The 19,322-nt window shown below is 40.6% G+C and overlaps 2 protein-coding genes across 3 annotated transcripts in view; one reads left to right on the forward strand and one right to left on the reverse strand.

Moving 5' to 3' along the window:
* tk1 (thymidine kinase 1, soluble) overlaps window positions 1-2,374 on the forward strand; it is a 31,831-nt gene extending 29,457 nt beyond the window's left edge. For both annotated transcript variants that reach the window (XM_043714935.2, XM_043714934.2), the window contains exon 7: window positions 1,092-2,374. In XM_043714935.2, coding sequence (XP_043570870.1) covers window positions 1,092-1,292 — 201 coding nt within the window. In that variant the 3' untranslated portion in view covers window positions 1,293-2,374. The remainder of the gene's footprint in view (window positions 1-1,091) is intronic.
* Window positions 2,375-3,623: 1,249 nt separating this feature from the next.
* syngr2b (synaptogyrin 2b) overlaps window positions 3,624-19,322 on the reverse strand; it is a 28,531-nt gene continuing 12,832 nt past the window's right edge. The window contains exons 3-4 of the mRNA XM_088000699.1: window positions 13,042-13,178; window positions 3,624-9,441 (exon numbers count right to left, since the gene is read on the reverse strand). Coding sequence (XP_087856825.1) covers window positions 9,259-9,441; window positions 13,042-13,178 — 320 coding nt within the window. The 3' untranslated portion in view covers window positions 3,624-9,258. The remainder of the gene's footprint in view (window positions 9,442-13,041; window positions 13,179-19,322) is intronic.

Consider the following 19,322-nt stretch of genomic DNA (forward strand, 5'->3'; position numbering starts at 1 on the left):
AGCATCTTTAGTACAGGGAAACTGTGTCAAGATATTTTGAATGGCGTAATGGGAGGAAAAATAAAACTGGTTTTAGTACCAAAGCAAGAATTTAACGAGGGGTGAACAAGCAATCAGAGTTGGAATAGAACAGGTGTGTGCCAGAGACATTCAAGAGTTTGATTGGAGGGTTAACATGTTTGAGATGGGAGAAAAGAAGTCAACGAATGTGACTTTCCTGTTGGCGAGCAGGTCTGGAGAAATCGTCGACTCCCATTGGCTTCCTGCTGGCTGAGTTTGAAGCAGTGATTGCAGCTCCTGGTTCAGGAGAGCTTGATGAACTCTCACCTGAATCGGTCAGCCAATGGATAACAAAGAAAGGGAATGCTTGCTGTTAATGTGTCAAGGTCAAAACTTGCAGCATGAAGGAGGACGAAATTGGGAAAAGACTTACATTTGTGTAGCACCTTTTCATGACTAAGGTGATTCCAAGCATTTTACAGTCAATGAAGGTACTTCTGAAATGTGCTGATTGTTCTGATGGAGGGGACAGACATTTTGAGCACTGCAAACTCTAGCTAGATAATCTATTTTTCATGGTAAAGTTGAGGTATACATATTGGCCAGGGAGCTAGAAGCCCTGCTACCCTTCCAGATAGCTTCATGGGATCTTTTGCATCCACCGGAGAAAGCAGGCAAGGGGACTCTGTTTGATATCCCCACAGGACAGCCGCTTGCTCTTTGAAATGAAGGTTTGTGAGTTTCAAATCCCAGTGCAACACAGAGGCGAAAGTACCATGAACTGAGCCAAAGCTAAATAAAAGAATCTCTTCAGACTTTCAGGCAAAGGTTATTAGATACTGAGTCGATTGAAGGATGGATTTTATTCTGTAGGAGCTCAAATGGATTGAGTGATAGAAATCAGCAAATGGTCCATTGGAATTATGGCACAGGGAGGAGTTGAACAGTCAACTCCATATTCTAACAGAATGGGTGTGACATTTTAAAATAACAAATTATTTCTGCTGCAAGATGTTACCTGAATGCAGTTCTTTTGGACTCCTTTTTCTCCCCTTTATGATTTAATGTAATACCTTCTTTTGTCTTGACAGGTTGAAGTGATTGGTGGAACAGACATGTACCGAGCAACCTGTCGGCGCTGCTATTTTGCAAATGACAATCAGTCATGTGTCAACAGTGACAAGGAGAACAGCAGGCAAGAGGATGCACGCCAGTTCATTGCTTCAAAGCAACTTGCTTGTAGGGAACAGGGCAAATCACCAAGAAAACTCTTTGAAAATCTGCAGGTCTGAAGTTAATGCTCCATTCCCTGACGTGCCCCACCCTTGCAAATTTTCTCTCCTGCTTCTAAGGTGTTGACCAATATTGAGTGTAATCTCCAGTGTTTTGTCCTCATGCAATTCTGGGCAACTCATTAAGGTGGTCGGACACGTTACAGTCAAGGCTAGTCCATTCTTTCTTCTACACTTGTACTTTCAGTTGGAGACAGAGGAGTTTTCGTAATGCTGTTGGGTCTGCTAACAGTCAGTTTTCTCTCATTTGCAAATTGAAATTAGCTGCACTATTTCAAATGATGCAAAAAGCCCTGTTGGAACTTCTGTTGCATTTTGACTGTGGCAGCGGGACTGGTTCAGTACTCTCGAACCTTGCATATTTTTCATACGAGCCAACAACCAAACTGAATTAACCTTTCATCTCCTGTCCAATACAAACATGCCTTCTAGCAATCACAAAAGTGAACCGAATCCATGAAAATACATCCACCTCTATCCCCTCCCAAAGATGTAGTACCTAATGTACTTCATTATTTTAAAAAATAAATATCAGCATACATTTTTAAATAGCTTTTTCTAATTGAGTGCTATGTCTTAATCAAAGGACCACACAGGAGCTTTTCAGCATAGTTCAATACCCACAATCCTCAATTACTGGCTCTGAAACAGTAACAGAAAATTTGTCAGTCCCTGATGTGTTCTTTAATTGGTATTTCAATGCAGGCTACTGTGACAACTCATTTTGTTGCAAATAATTAACTTTGCAGCTAGCTAAAGGTGGATACTGTTATCATTAACACTGGAATAGAACAGAGGGGGATGGAAAAATGAACCTTGTTTATTATTAGTCACTATTTATTTTTAAACTGAGTAATTGATACTGGAACTAACTTAAACAAAAACCCCCATTAATTTAAAATCATTTGATCAATCTCAACTGCCATACAACTATTGATCAATCTTCACTGCCATTAGAATGGATGGTGATATTTTGGTGATCAGAGTGCTCAAATACATCAATTCATTTTAAATCCAAGGGCTGTCATCTAGTTACATTGGTTTATTTTAAATATTGTAAAATAAATGGAAACCAAAGTGAATATTGTCTGTTGGTCCTGCCTGAAGCTATTCTACAAAATGTTTCTTTTCAACATTCCCATAACTGATTAGAGAAACAGAAAATAGAAACGGATCTCAGAAGAAATGAAGACAATTTACAATTGAAATCATAACTTCTAATCAGATTGAATACAAGTGGAAAGCACATACAAAGATACAAAAGTTGCTGAGTTGGGTGATGTAGATTTAGGGTGATAGAGGCTAGATCCAGATACCAAGAAGTAAGCAATTAGTTGCTGATGTTATCTCATTTTATGATAACATTACAGTCCACACCAAAGAAGAGTGGAGGTAATTTTGCATGCATTGCTGTTTTGAAATGTGGAACTCCAGTTGTGTTCTGCTGTGAGCTGGGGACAGCAGGTCTGAGGGGAGGTGCTCAACTTCTTAGCAAGGAGAACAGTCCTGACAGAGGCTGATCTCTCTATAGGAGAGTGAACTACTGAATCAATTCACATGATCTACTTTCATTATACTTGCCATGTACATAGTTTGCAATTTAAACAGAAACTGCAGTCTATGTTTAAAATTTTGTTGATCCTGGCTTTTAGAGGATGGTCGTTACCAGAGATAGTATTTAATTTGACTATGGAAGCAACTGTTTCAAACCATAGCCAAGTTTTCCAGTCTCCTCAGAAATCAAATTTTGTGACCAAGGTTCAGCATCATGACTTCTCAGCCTACTTGAAAGCTTACAGAACTTTGTCTTGGCTTGCCATAGAAAGCAATTAAAAGAAATGAAGATGGGTCACGGAACCCAAAGCATTAACTCTGACTTCTCCAAGGAGAAGTCTAGGTTATACAGTATAGGGAGCAAGTGGAAACAGGGAGGAGTTGAATGATCAACTGTGATCATCTACCACTCCCTGATCCAAAAAAAAACAGCTTCTGCCTTGTGGTCTAGCAAGGCACCAAGATCCCTTACATTTGCTTTTCAGATTAAATGACCTATACCACATGGAAGGGCAACAGGTGAAGGAAAAGAAACCACCAGTTGCAAGTTCTCCTCATTCAACCAACCTGACTTAGAAATACATCACTGTTCCTTCCTGTCAGGGAGTCCTACTGCAGTCTTTATCTGTAGTGTAGGATACTCTGAAGCGATCAGTGAATTGAACATCCTACATTCAAAGTTTAAAGTATTTTCTGCATAACTACAGATACTTGATCTTATCTAAAGACAAGATTATTAGACTCTTCTGTAACAAAATGTCAGCCGACACCAGTCACTACTTTTGAAAAAAGTGTTTATTTGTACAGTGGATTGAGCATTATAATCAATAACTTTATTTGAAAGCTTCAGTCCAGTGAAAAATGCCTATGTAAGCTCCAATACAAATCAATATTAATGACAAAAGGCATTTGAAGCCACAGCAGGAGAACCAGGTATAAAATGTTCAAAGGTTCACAGCAGTTTCTTTTGCTTTCGCAGTACAAAATAAAATCTTTGGTTGTTGAATGTACAGTCCACATGATTTTAAAATAAAAGCTCATTCTTCAAATACCCAACCAATTGCTATCCCTATTACCTCAACAATTAAAAAGCAATAATCTTCCATCTTGGCAAAGTGAAGGAAAAATATTTTTTTCTTCTGAAGGCACTAACTCCTGTTATGTATCAATCCATAGGTTTCAATATTCTAAGGACATCACAGCTAAACCATATTTTTCCCAAAGTGGGCTTTATCAGTAACTAGGTGGGGAAATCAGTGGATAGTGATCAGAATTAGGAACTCAGGCTTGTCATAAGAAAAACACATAGCCCTCAAAACAAAAAAAAAAAAAGAGGGTGGGAACAAGTCAGAACACTTACCCAGAAACTGTGTGAAATTGACTTTCCATCATTTGGCACTTTTCAATTGTAATTAACAAGTCCGGTACAAAAAGGCATCTGTACCAAATGAATATAGACCAAGCATATTGCTAATACCTTAAAAGAAGATCCCTAATTTTATGAATTTGAGAATTAACCTGGAAAATTCCCATTTCAATAAAAGCTATCTCCTAGTGCAGATCTTAAGTTGCTGTTCAACCATTCTTTAACTGAGCAGTGCATCAATATTAAAGCAAAGTGTTCATTCGAGCTTGGTGCAGTTGGAGTCTTTACACAGTGGATTCAGGTGAAAATTAATAGATTAAAAACTGACAACTGGCACCAGCTTACATACTGTGCTACAGCTCTGCACACCACAGTACAATAGGAGCACATGCTGTGCTGCTGTGATTTGGCGTGATATGTTCCTAGTGCCAAACTGGTCACAGTACCACACAGTGGAGGGGGTGGTTTCTACTTGCACCTGACAACAGACATGTCCAATCCAGACAGTACCTCAACTTGAATGCTGAAATAATGCCAAAAATCTGCACAGCTCCACCTGTCCTGCAGACATCTTGCACCAAATTGCCAGTTAATATGCAACACTCTCAGTGCAATTTTTGCCAAGTTTTTAAATTTAACATTCAAATCAATAGAAGCCACAATGAACCAAAAGCTACATCATATTAATCTATCTTTTTAAAAAAAAACCTATTTCAGTAGTTTATAAAGAATACAAAGGATTCCTTTTACCAAATAAGAGTGATTTTGGTTATTAGACAAATTACAGAATATAAAAGAAAACAAATCTAACTTAAGCAACAATTTATTTGTGGATTCCAGAAATGATGTAGATCTTAATTTTAATACAGAGTTAAATAACTTCTTCCAACTCCTCAGCACTGAAGGGACAGCCCTGAAGAGTTTATTACAGCTATAATTCGGTTAGGGACGTGTGCGCTCCAGACACTTTTCCTCCCCAAAGTTCCTACCATTGGTCTAATGCTTTTGGAAAAGCATCTTTGCACAAAATATAGAAAGCTCCAAGTAGAGATTTTAAAAATAATACAGGAGCATAGCAGGAAAGCGAAATGTTAACCACGCTGATTCAGGAGACTTTCATCCACACCATGAGCCCGTTAGGCAGCTGCTCAGATTCTGACTGTGCTGTGCATTTCCTGCCTTTTTTATTTAAAAAAATTGCAGAAGTCCAGCTTTGGAACAAGATGATTCAATTCTGAAAGTTGCTAAATTTGTTCTTTTCATTGATGAATATATATTGTCCAGTCAGCCCAACGAACATTAATTAAAACAAAAAATGCTGGTGAAACTCAGCAGGAGTGGTAGAATCTCTGGACAGAGAAACTAAACATTTAGAGTCCGATACAAGTCTTCAGAACACCTCAAAAAAAAAAAATCACACTGAACTCAGAACTTTAACTCTCTCTTTTCAGAGGATGGCAGACCAGCTGAGTTTCTCCAGCACTGTTTTTAATTTCAGATTTCCAGCATCTGAAGATCTTTGCTTTTATTCAGAATGCATTAAGGCAATTGGAAAGCATCTTTTTTAAATATTCAAACTGATTGCAACAAAAAAACCTGGATCCAAACTATTGGGGTGGAGGAGATTACAGACAGACATTCTAACCTAGTGGAAATAGTCACAAATAAATAAGCTTTGCTCCTAATGCAAATGAAAATCTCAAGATCATGACTGTATACCACACAATGCACCGGAGCGGTTTCACCTGTCACAAGAACAATGGATCTCTCCCCTCTGGCACCTCATACTCCCAAAATGTCTGATTTGAGACTTGTATCAAATCAGATGAATTACAATAAGTATTTTTAGTGCCTTTCATCAAGTCAATACAAGCATTGCAAAAACTCCCAAAACCATAATTTTCTGTTTTAGTGATCAGTTGTAGAGTAAAATCAAATTGGCCACAACACCAGGAGGAACACTTCAAAAAAAAAAATTTAAAAATGCCATCTGATCTTAGAAATCTTCCCTGAAAAGTATGATGCCATGATTTAATGCCTTCACAATAACAGACATGCCCAGAACGTCTTGTCCCATCTCCAATCCTGTAACTCTGACTTAGTGATTGAATACAACCATTGACACTTATGTAATTTAACCACCCAAAGCAGATGTTCAATGTCATCAGCTTGTCCCTGTTTTTAAATCACAACAGTTCACTCTCCTGGGTTATTTTAATCTGAACTGTGCGCGCAGCTTGGATTACTTACTCAGTTTTAGGTTCTATGTAACATCTGTAAACAGTATTTCTATAGTCTGAGTCTGGCCTAATTTAGATGTTTATAAACATATCACCATGTCTGAAATGAAGAAATCCAGACAAATTTCAAGTAAATTCCTTGCAGTATGTAATTTCAAATGCACAGGTTATATTCATTTATACACCCTAATATGAAATAAAAAACCTGCTACAAACAATGTAACCAGAAAAGATCAGTGTGGGATCAATTAGTTCACACCCAGCATTTGGCGAGCTCCCTTGTTCCAGGAATGCTTTAAGGTTACTATTGCAGGTGACAAACTGTGAACCACAAACAGTGGATGACAAGCTGTTCAAACCTCCCTGCAAAAAGAGAACAAGTATTGAACAGTTTGCATAAAGACTAGTTCAAGTTTGGCTCAGCCTAGTGTCTGTCCCAGGGATGTGTAGCTTATCGGAATAAATGGGAGACCAATTCCTGAGGAATCATCTCCTAAGGGAGCACAGGGATGTAAAGCACAATAGTATGCTTCATATCCTATAAACATTATAAATTGGCATTATATTGATATTTAACTATTCTATTAGATTTATTTTACCAGAAACGCACAAGTTTATCAATCAATGACGTGATTCAATTGATTGGTCCAACTTCTACCTCATTACCTTAAAACATGTCCTACGGCCACTTGCAATTAAATAGAGCAATCATTCAAAAAGGTCACAAAGGCTTCAAACTGTATCCAACTGATTTTGCTGGATATTTATGGATTCAATGCAGACATGAAATGGAGTCTTTTTACAAGCTCAAAGTGCAGGGACTGTGTTATTGAGTGACAAAACATGCCTGGAATGGGCAGTTTCTCCCAAACACTGTTGCAACCCTGTGATATACAAGGAAGATGTTGTTCACTATATCTGTAGGGGTTCCATCAAAAGTTACCTACGCCAATCAGGAAAAGCCAATGGAAAAATTTATTCTAGGGTCTTGGCTAAAAGCAATGAAATGATCAGAATCGGTCTTTTTAAAGTTGTGGAAAAACACTGGGTGATGAGCATATGGACCATAGTAAATGTAAAAAGGTACAAAATATTTCCTAACCAATCCCTGGCTGCAAACATCTGAAATCTCCACAAGTTCAAAAATCTAATGCTGAACTTCAAGAGTGTCAGACTCAGTTAAGAATCTGCATAAATGTTTCTACTCAGAACAGATACAGTGGGAGGTGGGAGTTTAATACATTGAAATCCTTCCCTTAGAACAGCAATGAAATTTATATGCGGTTGATGAACAGATTTAAATTCACTTCACCAGAGACAGTATTTCACTTAAATCTTTGCATTCAGGTTATCATAAATCTAACTTCCAATCTTGTCATCATAACTCAACTTTTGTCATTCTCAACTAGTTAAAATTGGAGCACAGTTTATACACAATTCACTTGTTCATCTTGTACTCGTGCCATAAATCATCCATTAATTTTCACAGGCCTGCACTTACTCAAATACATTTTTCATCACCCTGTAATGCTTCAAACTGAAATAATTCCCTTCAGCTGAATGGTGATATTTTCTGATGCTATTCTGTGATTGGGATATTTAATGTTGTACTAAAAAGGTTTTATCTTGAGCTCACACCCACTATTTACTTCATGTGTGCCCTCTTTACTTTCTGTCTATTCTGCTGCTGCCAACCTCCCCTTTTACAAATGCAAGTCACGTTCAGCAATTGTGGGCAGCTCTAGTGTTTGCCTGGCACTGTGGCTCAAACCACTCCGATGCAACCTTTAAATTGTCAGTGCATGGTGACCTGGTGCACTTTACTAACAAAAACACATTGTTCAGGAAAGGTTTTTGGGTAGGGCTTCAGAGGAGGATCTAATGGACAGTGCTAGAGACATATTGATTGAAGTAGAGATAGAATTAAAATGGTTTCAAGCAAACGGGACTATATCAAGCTGTGGTTCTCCTGGGGGCTCAGGCAGCACAGGAACAAGGTGATTTTCTACAAACAGCTTTTGCTGATGATGCCTTTGCCAAAATTAGAGGCAGGGTTCTGACCAGCGAGTTCCCAAACCAACGCAATCAATGAGGAAATGTACTATGCATATGGGAAGGAGTATCAGAGTCCCAACAGTGAAAGGTTAGGTTTTACAACATATATAGGAACAAACTGATAGGTGCTTGTAAATTACGTGAAGAAAGTGTCCTGCAATCAATTAAAAACCAAGAATGGTTACCTAGTTAATAGCTGTAAAAATGGTTCGGAATACATTTAAAAGATCATTTTAGCGTATGATATTATCACAAATGATAACATTTAAACAGTGAGGTTGAAAGAGTGACACTGGAAACTGAAACTTGCAACAGCTTGGTGTTTGGATGAACAGGATCTCAAATTGAAAGGTTAACTTTGAGAAGAAGTGGAAAGGAAAGAGCTGGGAGGGAAGTGGGGTGGCGTCAAAGGTCGCTCTTTACGACACTCTCCCTTTCAGGAGTGCACTGCTGCTTACAGATGCCAAGCAGAGACTTACCATCGCTTCATAGTGAGGAAGTGAAAGCGACCCAGTGAGGTTGCAACACACACAGACTTCTGGTGGCCAGTGGTGTCATAGAAGGTATGCTACCAGGTTTCCTATCAAGGAGCCAGGGCATTATAGCTGGGAAAAGAAGAGAGGTGACAGGGTAAAGCGAGATTGAAAACAAAGACTATTATTGTAACAGCAAATGTCTCTTCCTGCTTGCCATTGTATGGTTCAGTTTGCCTCACACTCCAGGAGCTGCAGGCAGAACTGCTCACTTTGGTTTAGTATGTAGGTGGCTTGTAATCCTCAGATTCCGACCGGGCAGTGTTACCAAATGGCGGCTGCTGGTAGTTGTCAGTAACATTGGGATACGGAGGGTAATCGTTTGATGGATCCACATACTTCTCATTGAAGTCCTCTACACCCATGCGATACCTCTTGTAGGCAAAACAAGATAGCAATCCCTAAACAGAAGGTAATGTCAAGAGTTAAGATCAGGAACTATATCAACCCTACATTGTATGACACATCAAGATTTATAGCTGAGCCTGGATGTGTGGCATAGGAAATTCAATGAAGTGTGAGTCACATTTCCTGTATATAAGTCACACCCAGGATTGCACACACTTAATTTTCACTATCCTGCACAAAACAGAACAGCTGGTGTACCAGTCCAGGTGCCCTTCTATTCTTGGTTATGTAATAAAGCTAGTTAATGACATTTATATTTTAAAAATTCTTGCAATGACGGTCACTGGCAAAAACCAGCATTTTATGTCCATTTCCAATTGCCCTCTCGAAGCCAGAAAAGAGCCGTCTTCTTGAAACACCACATCCATGTCGTGGTCCATGTACAGCCACAAGACTGGTACAGAGGAGTTTCTAGGATTTTGACTTAGTGACAACAAAATGATGGTAACCACTCCCAATCCAAAAAAGGTGGAAAGAGACTTGGAAAGGAAAAAAAAAGGAAAAAAAAAAGTGATAGCATTCTCTCCAAGTGTGGAGATTCCACCCTAAATAATCATTATCTCTGTTCTCATTCCCATATTAAATGGGAACATTTATTACATAATAATTGCTAATGTTTCGATGTCAATACTTGAGAGCAATTAACATTTTTCAACCTAAGCATCACTTAGAGATATCAATGGTGAGAAAGTGCTACACAGGACTGTCAGATGCTTGTAGTATAAAATATGGAATACCAGCTATCAAACTCCATCAACTAATTGTCAGCTTATATTTCAAGAGCTTTTTCAAACAGTACAGATTTCTGACTGCAGAAACAAAACAAGCTGAAAGAAGAAGGTATCTCTAACCTGCTGGAATATTGTGTGCAATTTTGGTCTCCTTCCTATCGGAAAGATGTTGTGAAACTTGAAAGGGTTCAGAAAAGATTTACAAGGATGTTGTCAGGGTTGAAGGATCTGAGCTATAGGAAGAGGCTGAACAGGCTGGGGCTGTTTTCCCTGGAGTGTCGGAGGCCGAGGGGTTTACAAAATTATGAGGGACATGGACAAAGTCTTTCCCCTGCGGTTGGGGAATCCAGAACTAGGGGGCATACACTTAAATGCAAGAAACTCTGAAGTTTCGAAGAACTTTAACAGGGATAACAATTTTAGGCCACTTTAACAATTGGTCCACCCCAAATACAGGTAAAAGCTTATACCTTCTATTACTGAAGTGAACGTGATAGCCACTTGCAATCACTGGAGATCAGACAACCTGCCTGTCATGTTACACCTGTAAGCACCTTTAGATTTTGTATGAAACTATGGCCATTGATTATGAATTTTGTGGTGAGGTGGGGTACAAAGAGACAAATCACAAGATTAGGCCAAGATTTTGAGGAGTTGCTATTTCATGCACAGAGTCATACAGAATAGAAACAGACCCTTTGGTCTAACCTGTCTCCACCAACCATGTTCCTAAAAACTAAACTAGTTCCACCTGCCTATGCTCGGCCCAAATCCCTCCAAACCTTTCATATTCATGTACTTATCCAGATGTCTAAACGTTTAACTGTACCTGTTTACACAGTTCATGTGTGGAACGAACTGCCAGAGGAAGTGGTGGAAAAGTGCTGTCCTTTGTAATCTTTTTAAAAACTTTCACCTCTCACTTTAAACGTATAACCCCTGGTTTTGAACTTTCCAATCCTATGGAAAAGAGCCTGGTTATTCACCTTATCTATACTTCATGAATTTTCTGAACCTCTATAAAAAGTCACCTATCAACCTCCTATGCTCTAACGAAAAAAAAACCTCCTGTTTTATAATTCAAACCTTCCATTCCCAACAATATCCTGGCCTCCAGTCTGAAAGACAAGTGTCCACTACCACCCTGTCTCTTACCATTAAGAGAATTTTGTATCCAATTGGCAAACTGAACCCCATGTGATCTAACTTTACTCATTAGTCTACCACCTGGATACCTTACAAGACCCTTGAAGAGCATAAGAGGAACTTTTTGAAACAATTGTGTAATTAAATAAGGCAATTCTTTATTATCCTGATCTACTCTTTAGCTTCTCAAAAAGTAGTGAGAGGTTGATCAGAACTCTTCTCTACTTAAATAAATGGCAATTTTCTGGTCTTTAAGCCAATTTTAGTATTGCTGCCACCCTTAACTTAGATTGAGAAGGAATCAACATAGTAGATGTGACAGTTTAACTTATGGATTGGTGTTTGATGAAACTAATTGTTTCAGTTCACAGGCATTTAACGATCCAACCCACACACAAACATGGGTCTCTTGACCTCAATTAGCAGCATCAGGAAGTATTCAAGCAATTCAGACTGTTACTGTAAATCAATACAAAGCAGTTGACTTGGGAAGTAGCTTGATCTCCAGAGATAAACTCACTTTGCCTAACATGGATTATTTTTCTAACAGACTCTTAAAAAAAATTATTTAAAAGGACGAGCAGTAATTATTTAACCTGATGCACTGAATGAGCAACTGATGAATTGAAAAGTCTGCCTAATTAAATAATTGTTTCCTTTTTAGCTTTTAGGAAGCTGGTAAAATATCAATATCCGAGTGGTGTTAGATTACAGGAAACAGGCCCTTCGGCCCAACAAGTCCACACCAACCCTCCAAAAAGCAACCCACCCAGACCCAATCCCCTACATTTACCCCTTCACCCAACCACACTACGGGCAATTTAGCATGGCCAATTCACCTAACCTGCATATTTTTGGACCATGGGAGGAAACCGGACACCCAGAGGAAACCCACGCAGTCACGGGGAGAATGTGCAAACTCGACACAGACAGTTGCCCGAGGTGGGAATTGAACCTGGCACTGAGACATCAGTGCTAACCACTGTGCCACCGTGCTACTCACGAGTGGTGTGCATTCAATTTCAAGAAAACACCACAAACAATTATAATGAACACAGACTATCTTAATTCAATTGTTTTATTTCTCTATTGAAAAATCCAACTAAACATTTTAGCAGCCCCATTCTGATTACATCATCTTCAGAACGACAGCAATTTTACAACTCAGAATGAGGCTATTTGACCCATCATGCCTACACTGGCTCATCATTACCCAGCATCACTTGCCTGCTCCTTCCCCATACCCTTGCACATTACTATTTTTTAACCAAATAATCATCCAATGTCTTCAAATGCCTTAGTTGAACCCATCTCCACATTTCTCTTCCCCTGAAGAACTGCAAAAATATTTATACAAACCTTATCCTGGGGAGGAGGAAAGAATCCCAAAGGATGTGGTACGTTTGTGTTAAAATAGTCTCTACATGTCTATTTCAATAGTCATACGTAGCGTGGAAACATTCCCTTCAGTCCAACTTGTCCATACTGACAAGATATCCCAACTTAATCTAGTCCCACCTGCCAGCACTTGGCCCGTATCCCTCTAAACCCTTCTTACTCATATACCAATGCAGATGCCTTTTAAATGCTCTAATTGTGCCAGCCTCCACCACTTCCTCTGGCAGCTCATACCATACATGTGCCACCCTGTGTGAAAAAGTTGCCCCTAAGGCATAGATGAAGAAAACCACAGTAAGAACAAGCTCTAGTACTTACCCAGCTGAAAATGGAGAAGAAGGTAAAGGCGATGGCAGCCCGTGCACTATCCGCACCTACAGCTGGGGTAATAGTTGTTGACACCCATTGATTGGTGAGGAAACAAAAGCCAATAAACCACAGGAAGGTCCAGCAGCCTGTGAGGACAACAGCACCAGCAGGTCAACTTATTAGCAACTACTCACAAACCAGCACCAGTGCAGGCATTAAACAGACAACTGGAGATTGGTGCAAAAAAAAAAAATTTAAATTGAACAAATGGTCAACAATAGACCTCTTACTCCGATACATGCAATGTAATTAGGGGTTCACACCTTGCTTTGACTTTTTTCTCCAAAACAACAGCACTTTTAAAAGGGAGGGGAACAGATAAAGGCAGCACCACGGACACACACACACAGTTACTGCCTTTGCTGTTAAATTCATGTATCGCTGGACATTAGCGTGCATCTGGGAAAATTAACAAACGGTAAAATTCACAATGGATCTTGAAGGGACCTGCTTGGGAGAGGTCTCATCACAGAAACAGATAAGTGCGCAGTTTTAAGTGAGGCCTTACAGAAAGTTTGCAGTAGAGTGGGTGCTTTCTTGATTATGTTTTGAGATATATTTTTAAGTTTAATCAAGAAGCATAAGTCATAAAGTATTAAGTTACTCTGGAGCAGTTTTTGTAGAGGAATAAGACTGCTAATTTCTGGGTCTGCAGATTGTAAGAAGCAAAAATGGCCCCTAGCAGAATCAAATGCTCTTCTTGTCGGACGTGGGAGGTTAGGGAGAGTTTATGGGTTACTAAGGATTATATCTGTAGTAAATGCCATTGGTTGTGAATCCTAATCAGAACAACTGGATCAGTTAGAGCGACAGTTAGAGGCAATGAGGAATTTACAAGAGGAAAGACAGTGTGAGGGAAGGCAGTTATAGGAAGGAAAAAAGATGCAGATACAGCTACATACATGGGTCAACTCAGAGGTAGGCAGGTAGTGCAGGAATCTTCTGTGGCTAACCAGATTTCGAACAAGCATGCTGTTTTAGAAAATGTAGGGGGTTGATGGATTCTCAGGGGACTGTAGCATGAACAGCCAAGTTTCTGGTATCGAGACTGGCTCTAATGCAATGAGGGGTGCATCAGGTTCTAAGCGATCAATTGCAATAGGGACTCTCTAGTCAGAGGCACAGACAGACATTTCTGTGGCCAACAGTGATAAAGCAGAATGGTGTGTTTTCAGATATGTAGATAATTGGGATGCCTTCTGGGGAAGGTGGGACCTGTACAAAAAGGACAGGTTGCATCTGAACTGGAAGGGGACCAATGTCCTGGGTGGAAGGTTTGCTCGAGTAGGTTTAACTAGTATGGCGGGGGTTGGGAACTGGAGCTGTATACAGGAGGTGAGAGTTGATGCAGATGAGGCAATAGCAAGAGGTAGACCAGCTAGTGGGAAGGAATTTCCTGGCAAGGAACCAAGGTATCAGTTAAAGTGTGTTTGCTTTAACGCAAGGAGTATCAGGAATAAAAGTGACAAACTTAGAGCATGAATCAGTACCTGGTGCTATGATGTTGTGGCCATAACAGAGACATGGGTTTCTCAGGGGCAGGAATGGTTGCTGGATGTTCCAGGGTTTAGAGCATTTAAAAAGAATAGGGAGGGGGGAAAAAAAAAAAGAGGAGGGGGTGTAGCACTAATAATCAGAGAGGGTGTCACAGCTACAGAAGCTTCCATTGTTGAAGATCTGCCTACCGAGTCAGTATGGGTGGAAATTAGGAACAGCAAGGGAGCAGTCACCTCATTAGGGGTTTACTACAGGCCCCCCAATAGCAGCAGGGAGATAGAAGAAAGCATAGGTTAGCAGATTTTGGAAAAGTGTGGACGTAGTAGGGTTGTTGTAATGGGTGACTTTAACTTTCCCAATATTGATTGGAACCTCCTTCAAGCAGAAGATTTGAATGGAGCTGTTTTTGTAAGGTGTGTTCAGGAGGGTTTCCTAACTCAGTACGTTAGCAGGCCAACGAAGGGAGAGGCCATTCTAGACTTAGAGCTCGGAAACGAGCCGGGGTAGGTATTAGATCTTGTGGTGGGAGAGCATTTTGGTGATAGTGACCACAACTGCCTCACATTCTACATAGCTATGGAGAAGGAGACGATTAGGCAAAATGGGAGGATATTTAATTAGGGAAGAGGAAACTATGATGCGATTAGACATGAGTTAGGAAGCATGGATTGGGAGCAATTGTTCCATGGTAAAGGCACTATAGACATGTGGAGACTGTTTAAGAAACAGTTGTTGCAAGTGATGAATAAATATGTCCCTCTGAGACAGGCAAGTGGTAAGATAAAGGAACCTTGGATGACGAGAGCGGTGGAGCTTCTCGTCAAAAGGAAAAAGGCAGCTTACGTAAGGTGGAGGTAGCTAGGGTCAAGCTCAGCTCTACAGGATTACAGGCAGGCGAGGAAGGAGCTCAAAAATGGTCTGAGGAGAGCCAGGAGGGGGCACGGGAAAGGCTTGGCAGAACGGATTAGAGAGAACACAAAGGCATTTTACACTTATGTGAGGAATAAGAGAATGGTCAAAGAAAGAGTAGGGCCAATCAGGGATAGCATAGGGAATTTGTGTGTGGAGTCTGAGGAGGTAGGGGAAGCCCTAAATGAGTTTTTTGCTTCTGTCTTTATGAAAGAAACAAACTTTGTAGTGAATGAAACCTTTGAAGAGCAGGTGTGCATGCTGGAATGGATAGAGATAGAGGAAGCTGATGTGCTGAAAATTTTGTCAAACATTAAGATTGACAAGTCGCCAGGCCCGGACCAGATTTGTCCTCGGCTGCTTTGGGAAATGAGAAATGCAATTGCTTCGCCACTTGTGAAGATCTTTTCATCCTCGCTCTCCACTGGAGTCGTACCTGAGGACTGGAGAGAGGCAAAGGAAATAGGGAAATCCCCGGCAATTACAGACCAGTGAGTCTCACGTCTGTCGTCTGCAAGGTGTTAGAAAGGATTCTGAGGCATAGGATTTATGACCACCTGGAAGAGCATGGCTTGATTAAATGCAGTCAACACGGCTTTGAGAGGGGCAGGTCATGCCTCACAAACCTTATCAAGTTCTTTGAGGATGTGACTAGAAAAGTTGATGAGGGTCGAGCTGTGGATGCGGTGTATATGGACTTCAGCAAGGCATTTGATAAGGTTGCCCATGGTAGGCTCATTCAGAAGGTCAGGAGGAATGGGATTCAGGGGAACATAGCTGTCTGGATACAGAATTGGCTGCCAACAGAAGACAGCGAGTGGTAGAAGGAAAATATTCTGCCTGGAAGTCTGTGGTGAGTGGTATTCCACAAGGCTCTGTCCTTGGACCTCTATTGTTTGTAATTTTTATTAATGACTTGGATGAGGGGATTGAAGGATGGGTCAGCAAGTTTGGAGATGCCGCAAAGGTTGGAGGTGTCGTTGACAGTATAGAGGGCGGTTGTAGGCTGCAGCAGGACATTGACAGGATGCAGAGATGGGCTGAGAGGTGGCAGATGGAGTTCAACCTGGATAAATGCGAGGTGATGCATTTTGGAAGGTCGAATTTGAAAGCTGAGTACAGGATTAAGGATAGGATTCTTGGCGATGTGGAGGAACAGAGGGATCTTGGGGTGCAGGTACACAGATCCCTTAAAATGGCCACCCAAGTGGACAGGGTTGTTAAGAAAGCATATGGTGTTTTGGCTTTCATTAACAGGGGGATTGAGTTTAATCGTCATGAGATCTTGTTGCAGCTCTATAAAACTTTGGTTAGACCGCACTTGGAATACTGTGTCCAGTTCTGGTCGCCCTATTATAGGAAAAATGTGGATACTTTGGAGAGGGTTCAGAGGAGGCTTACCAGGATGCTGCCTGGACTGGAGGGCTTACCTTATGAGGAGAGGTTGACTGAGCTCAGACTTTTTTCATTGGAGAAAAGGAGGAAAAGAGGGGACCTAATTGAGGTATACAAGATAATGAGAGGCATAGATTGGCTATCGACTCTAAGACTATTTCCCAGGGCAGAAATGACTAACACGAGGGGTCATAGTTTTAAGCTGGTTGGAGGAAAGATTAGAGGGGATGTCAGAGGTGGGTTCTTTACACAGAATTGAGAGAGCATGGAATGTGTTGCCAGCAGCAATTGTGGAAGCAAGGTCATTGGGGACATTTAAGAGACTACTGGACATGCATATTGTCACAGAAATTTGAGGGTGCATACATGAGGATCAGTGGTCGGCACAACATTGTGGGCTGAAGGGCCTGTTCTGTGCTGTACTGTTCTATGTTCTATGTTCTATGTTGTAAATGAGATAATGAGAATCCAGAGACAGTATAGTCCTGTTAGGGTGAAAGGAAAGGCTGGTAGGTATAAGGAATGCTGGATGACTAAAGAAATTGAGGATTTGGTAAAGAAAAAGAAGGAAGCATATGTCAGGTATAGACAAGATAGATTAAGTGAATTCTTACAGGAGTAATGGCAGTAGGTGTATACTTAAGAGGGAAATCAGAAGGATAATAAAATGGCCATAAGATAGTTTTGGCAAATAGAGTTAATGAGAATCCGAAGGGTTTTTACAAATATATTAAGGGCAAAAGAGCAACTAGGGAGAGAATAGGGCCCCTCAAAGATCAGCAAGGCCTTTGTGTGGAGCCGCAGGAGCTGGGGGAAGATACTAAACAAATACTTTGCATCAATGTTTACTGTGAGAAGGACATCGAAGATATAGAATGTAGGGAAATAGATGGTGACATCTTGAAAAATGTCCATATTACAGAGGGATGTCTTGCAACGTATACAAGTGGATAAATCCCCAGGACCTGATCAGGTGTACCATAGAACTCTGTGGCAAGCTAGGGAAGTGATTGCCAGGCCCCTTGCGGAGATATTTGTATCATTGATAGTCACAGGTGAGGTGCTGGTAGTCTGGAGTTTGACTATGTCAAGTGGTAAAGCTACCTGCTGCAGAACACCTTATTGAATTTTAGAGGTGAGGCAAGTGTAATTCACAGCAGCAGATGGCAGCAAGACTATAAAGTGTGTGTGTGAAATGGTGATGTACACGAGGCAACAGCAGGAACGGGTTGGAGCGTTTTGTGGGATTGGCTAGAGGTAGGATCAGTGCTTGCAGACTGCAGGAACGGCTGGGGCTGTGACCTGCAAGTCTAAGGAGGGGCTGCTGAAGCTGCATCAGGTCTTGGTGAGGCTGTGCTGAAGCAGAGTTCAGCATTGCTTGGAGGAATGGTAGGTTTATTGGAACAAGGTCAGTGTTATGAGACTGATTCAGATGCTGAGGGAGATAAGCTATAGGAAAGACTGTTTATATGGAAAAGAAATTTGAAGGATTGGCAGGGGAGGATAGCTAGGGTATGATCTCTTTTTAAACAAAAAGTGTTTCACTGATACAGAGAAAGTGGATTTAAGACTATTCATTAGGACCCAGAATTAAGGAAATAAACAATATTTTAAAATAAATAATTGGTAAATCCACTTCCAGCAAGCGGAGGATTATGAGCAGGAAGGTAGATTTTTCAAAAAAATCCAAATCCCAAGAACAGTATAGGTTAGATGGACTGACCGTCTTTTGCTCTCACCCAGATCATGATATTAATATTTGGTTTGATTTCCGTGCAATGTCATGCAGCAGATGACTGAAAACAAGAAACCGCATGTAGCTAGTTGGTAACTAACCTCATTACTTCCTCAAGATCATAGTCAAGCAAAGCTCAAAGAGTCAGACTTGGGACACCCTAGACTCTGATACAAAACTGCATGAGGTTTACATTCAGGAAGCAATGTTTGAAATTTATTTTATTTTATTTATAAATTTTGTGAAGGGTATTGACGAATAAGCCATGAGAAACAGCTGACTCAAGATGCATCAAGCATCAACAAGGAACCTCCCTGCAGCACAATTGTACGGCTAGGAGTCAGTTTTGCAGTGATGGATTTGCAAGCCACTCTTGGCCACTTTTTTTGTTTTGGGTAGAGGGATGTGGTTGGGGGAAAATCAAGCTCCTACTTACAGATTCAGTAGGTCAGGTTCAGAGCTGCCAGTCAACAACATCAAATGGCAGATATTGGGATGGTGGTGAAGTTGTGGTTATGTCACTGGACTAGTAAAGTTCTGGAGCCATGGATGCAAATCCCATCGTGATAGATAGTGAGATCTGAATTAAATTTTTAAAAAAATCTGAATTCAAAAAAAAAAAAACACTTGATTCTTTGAGAATCAGAATCCCGACATTGTGGAAGCAGGCCATTCGGCCCATTGAGTCCACACC

The sequence above is a fragment of the Chiloscyllium plagiosum genome, unplaced genomic scaffold, assembly GCF_037043375.1.
Source record: "Chiloscyllium plagiosum isolate Xiang-an unplaced genomic scaffold, Cpla_swu_hap1 HiC_scaffold_25, whole genome shotgun sequence".
Taxonomy (NCBI): Eukaryota; Metazoa; Chordata; class Chondrichthyes; order Orectolobiformes; family Hemiscylliidae; genus Chiloscyllium; species Chiloscyllium plagiosum.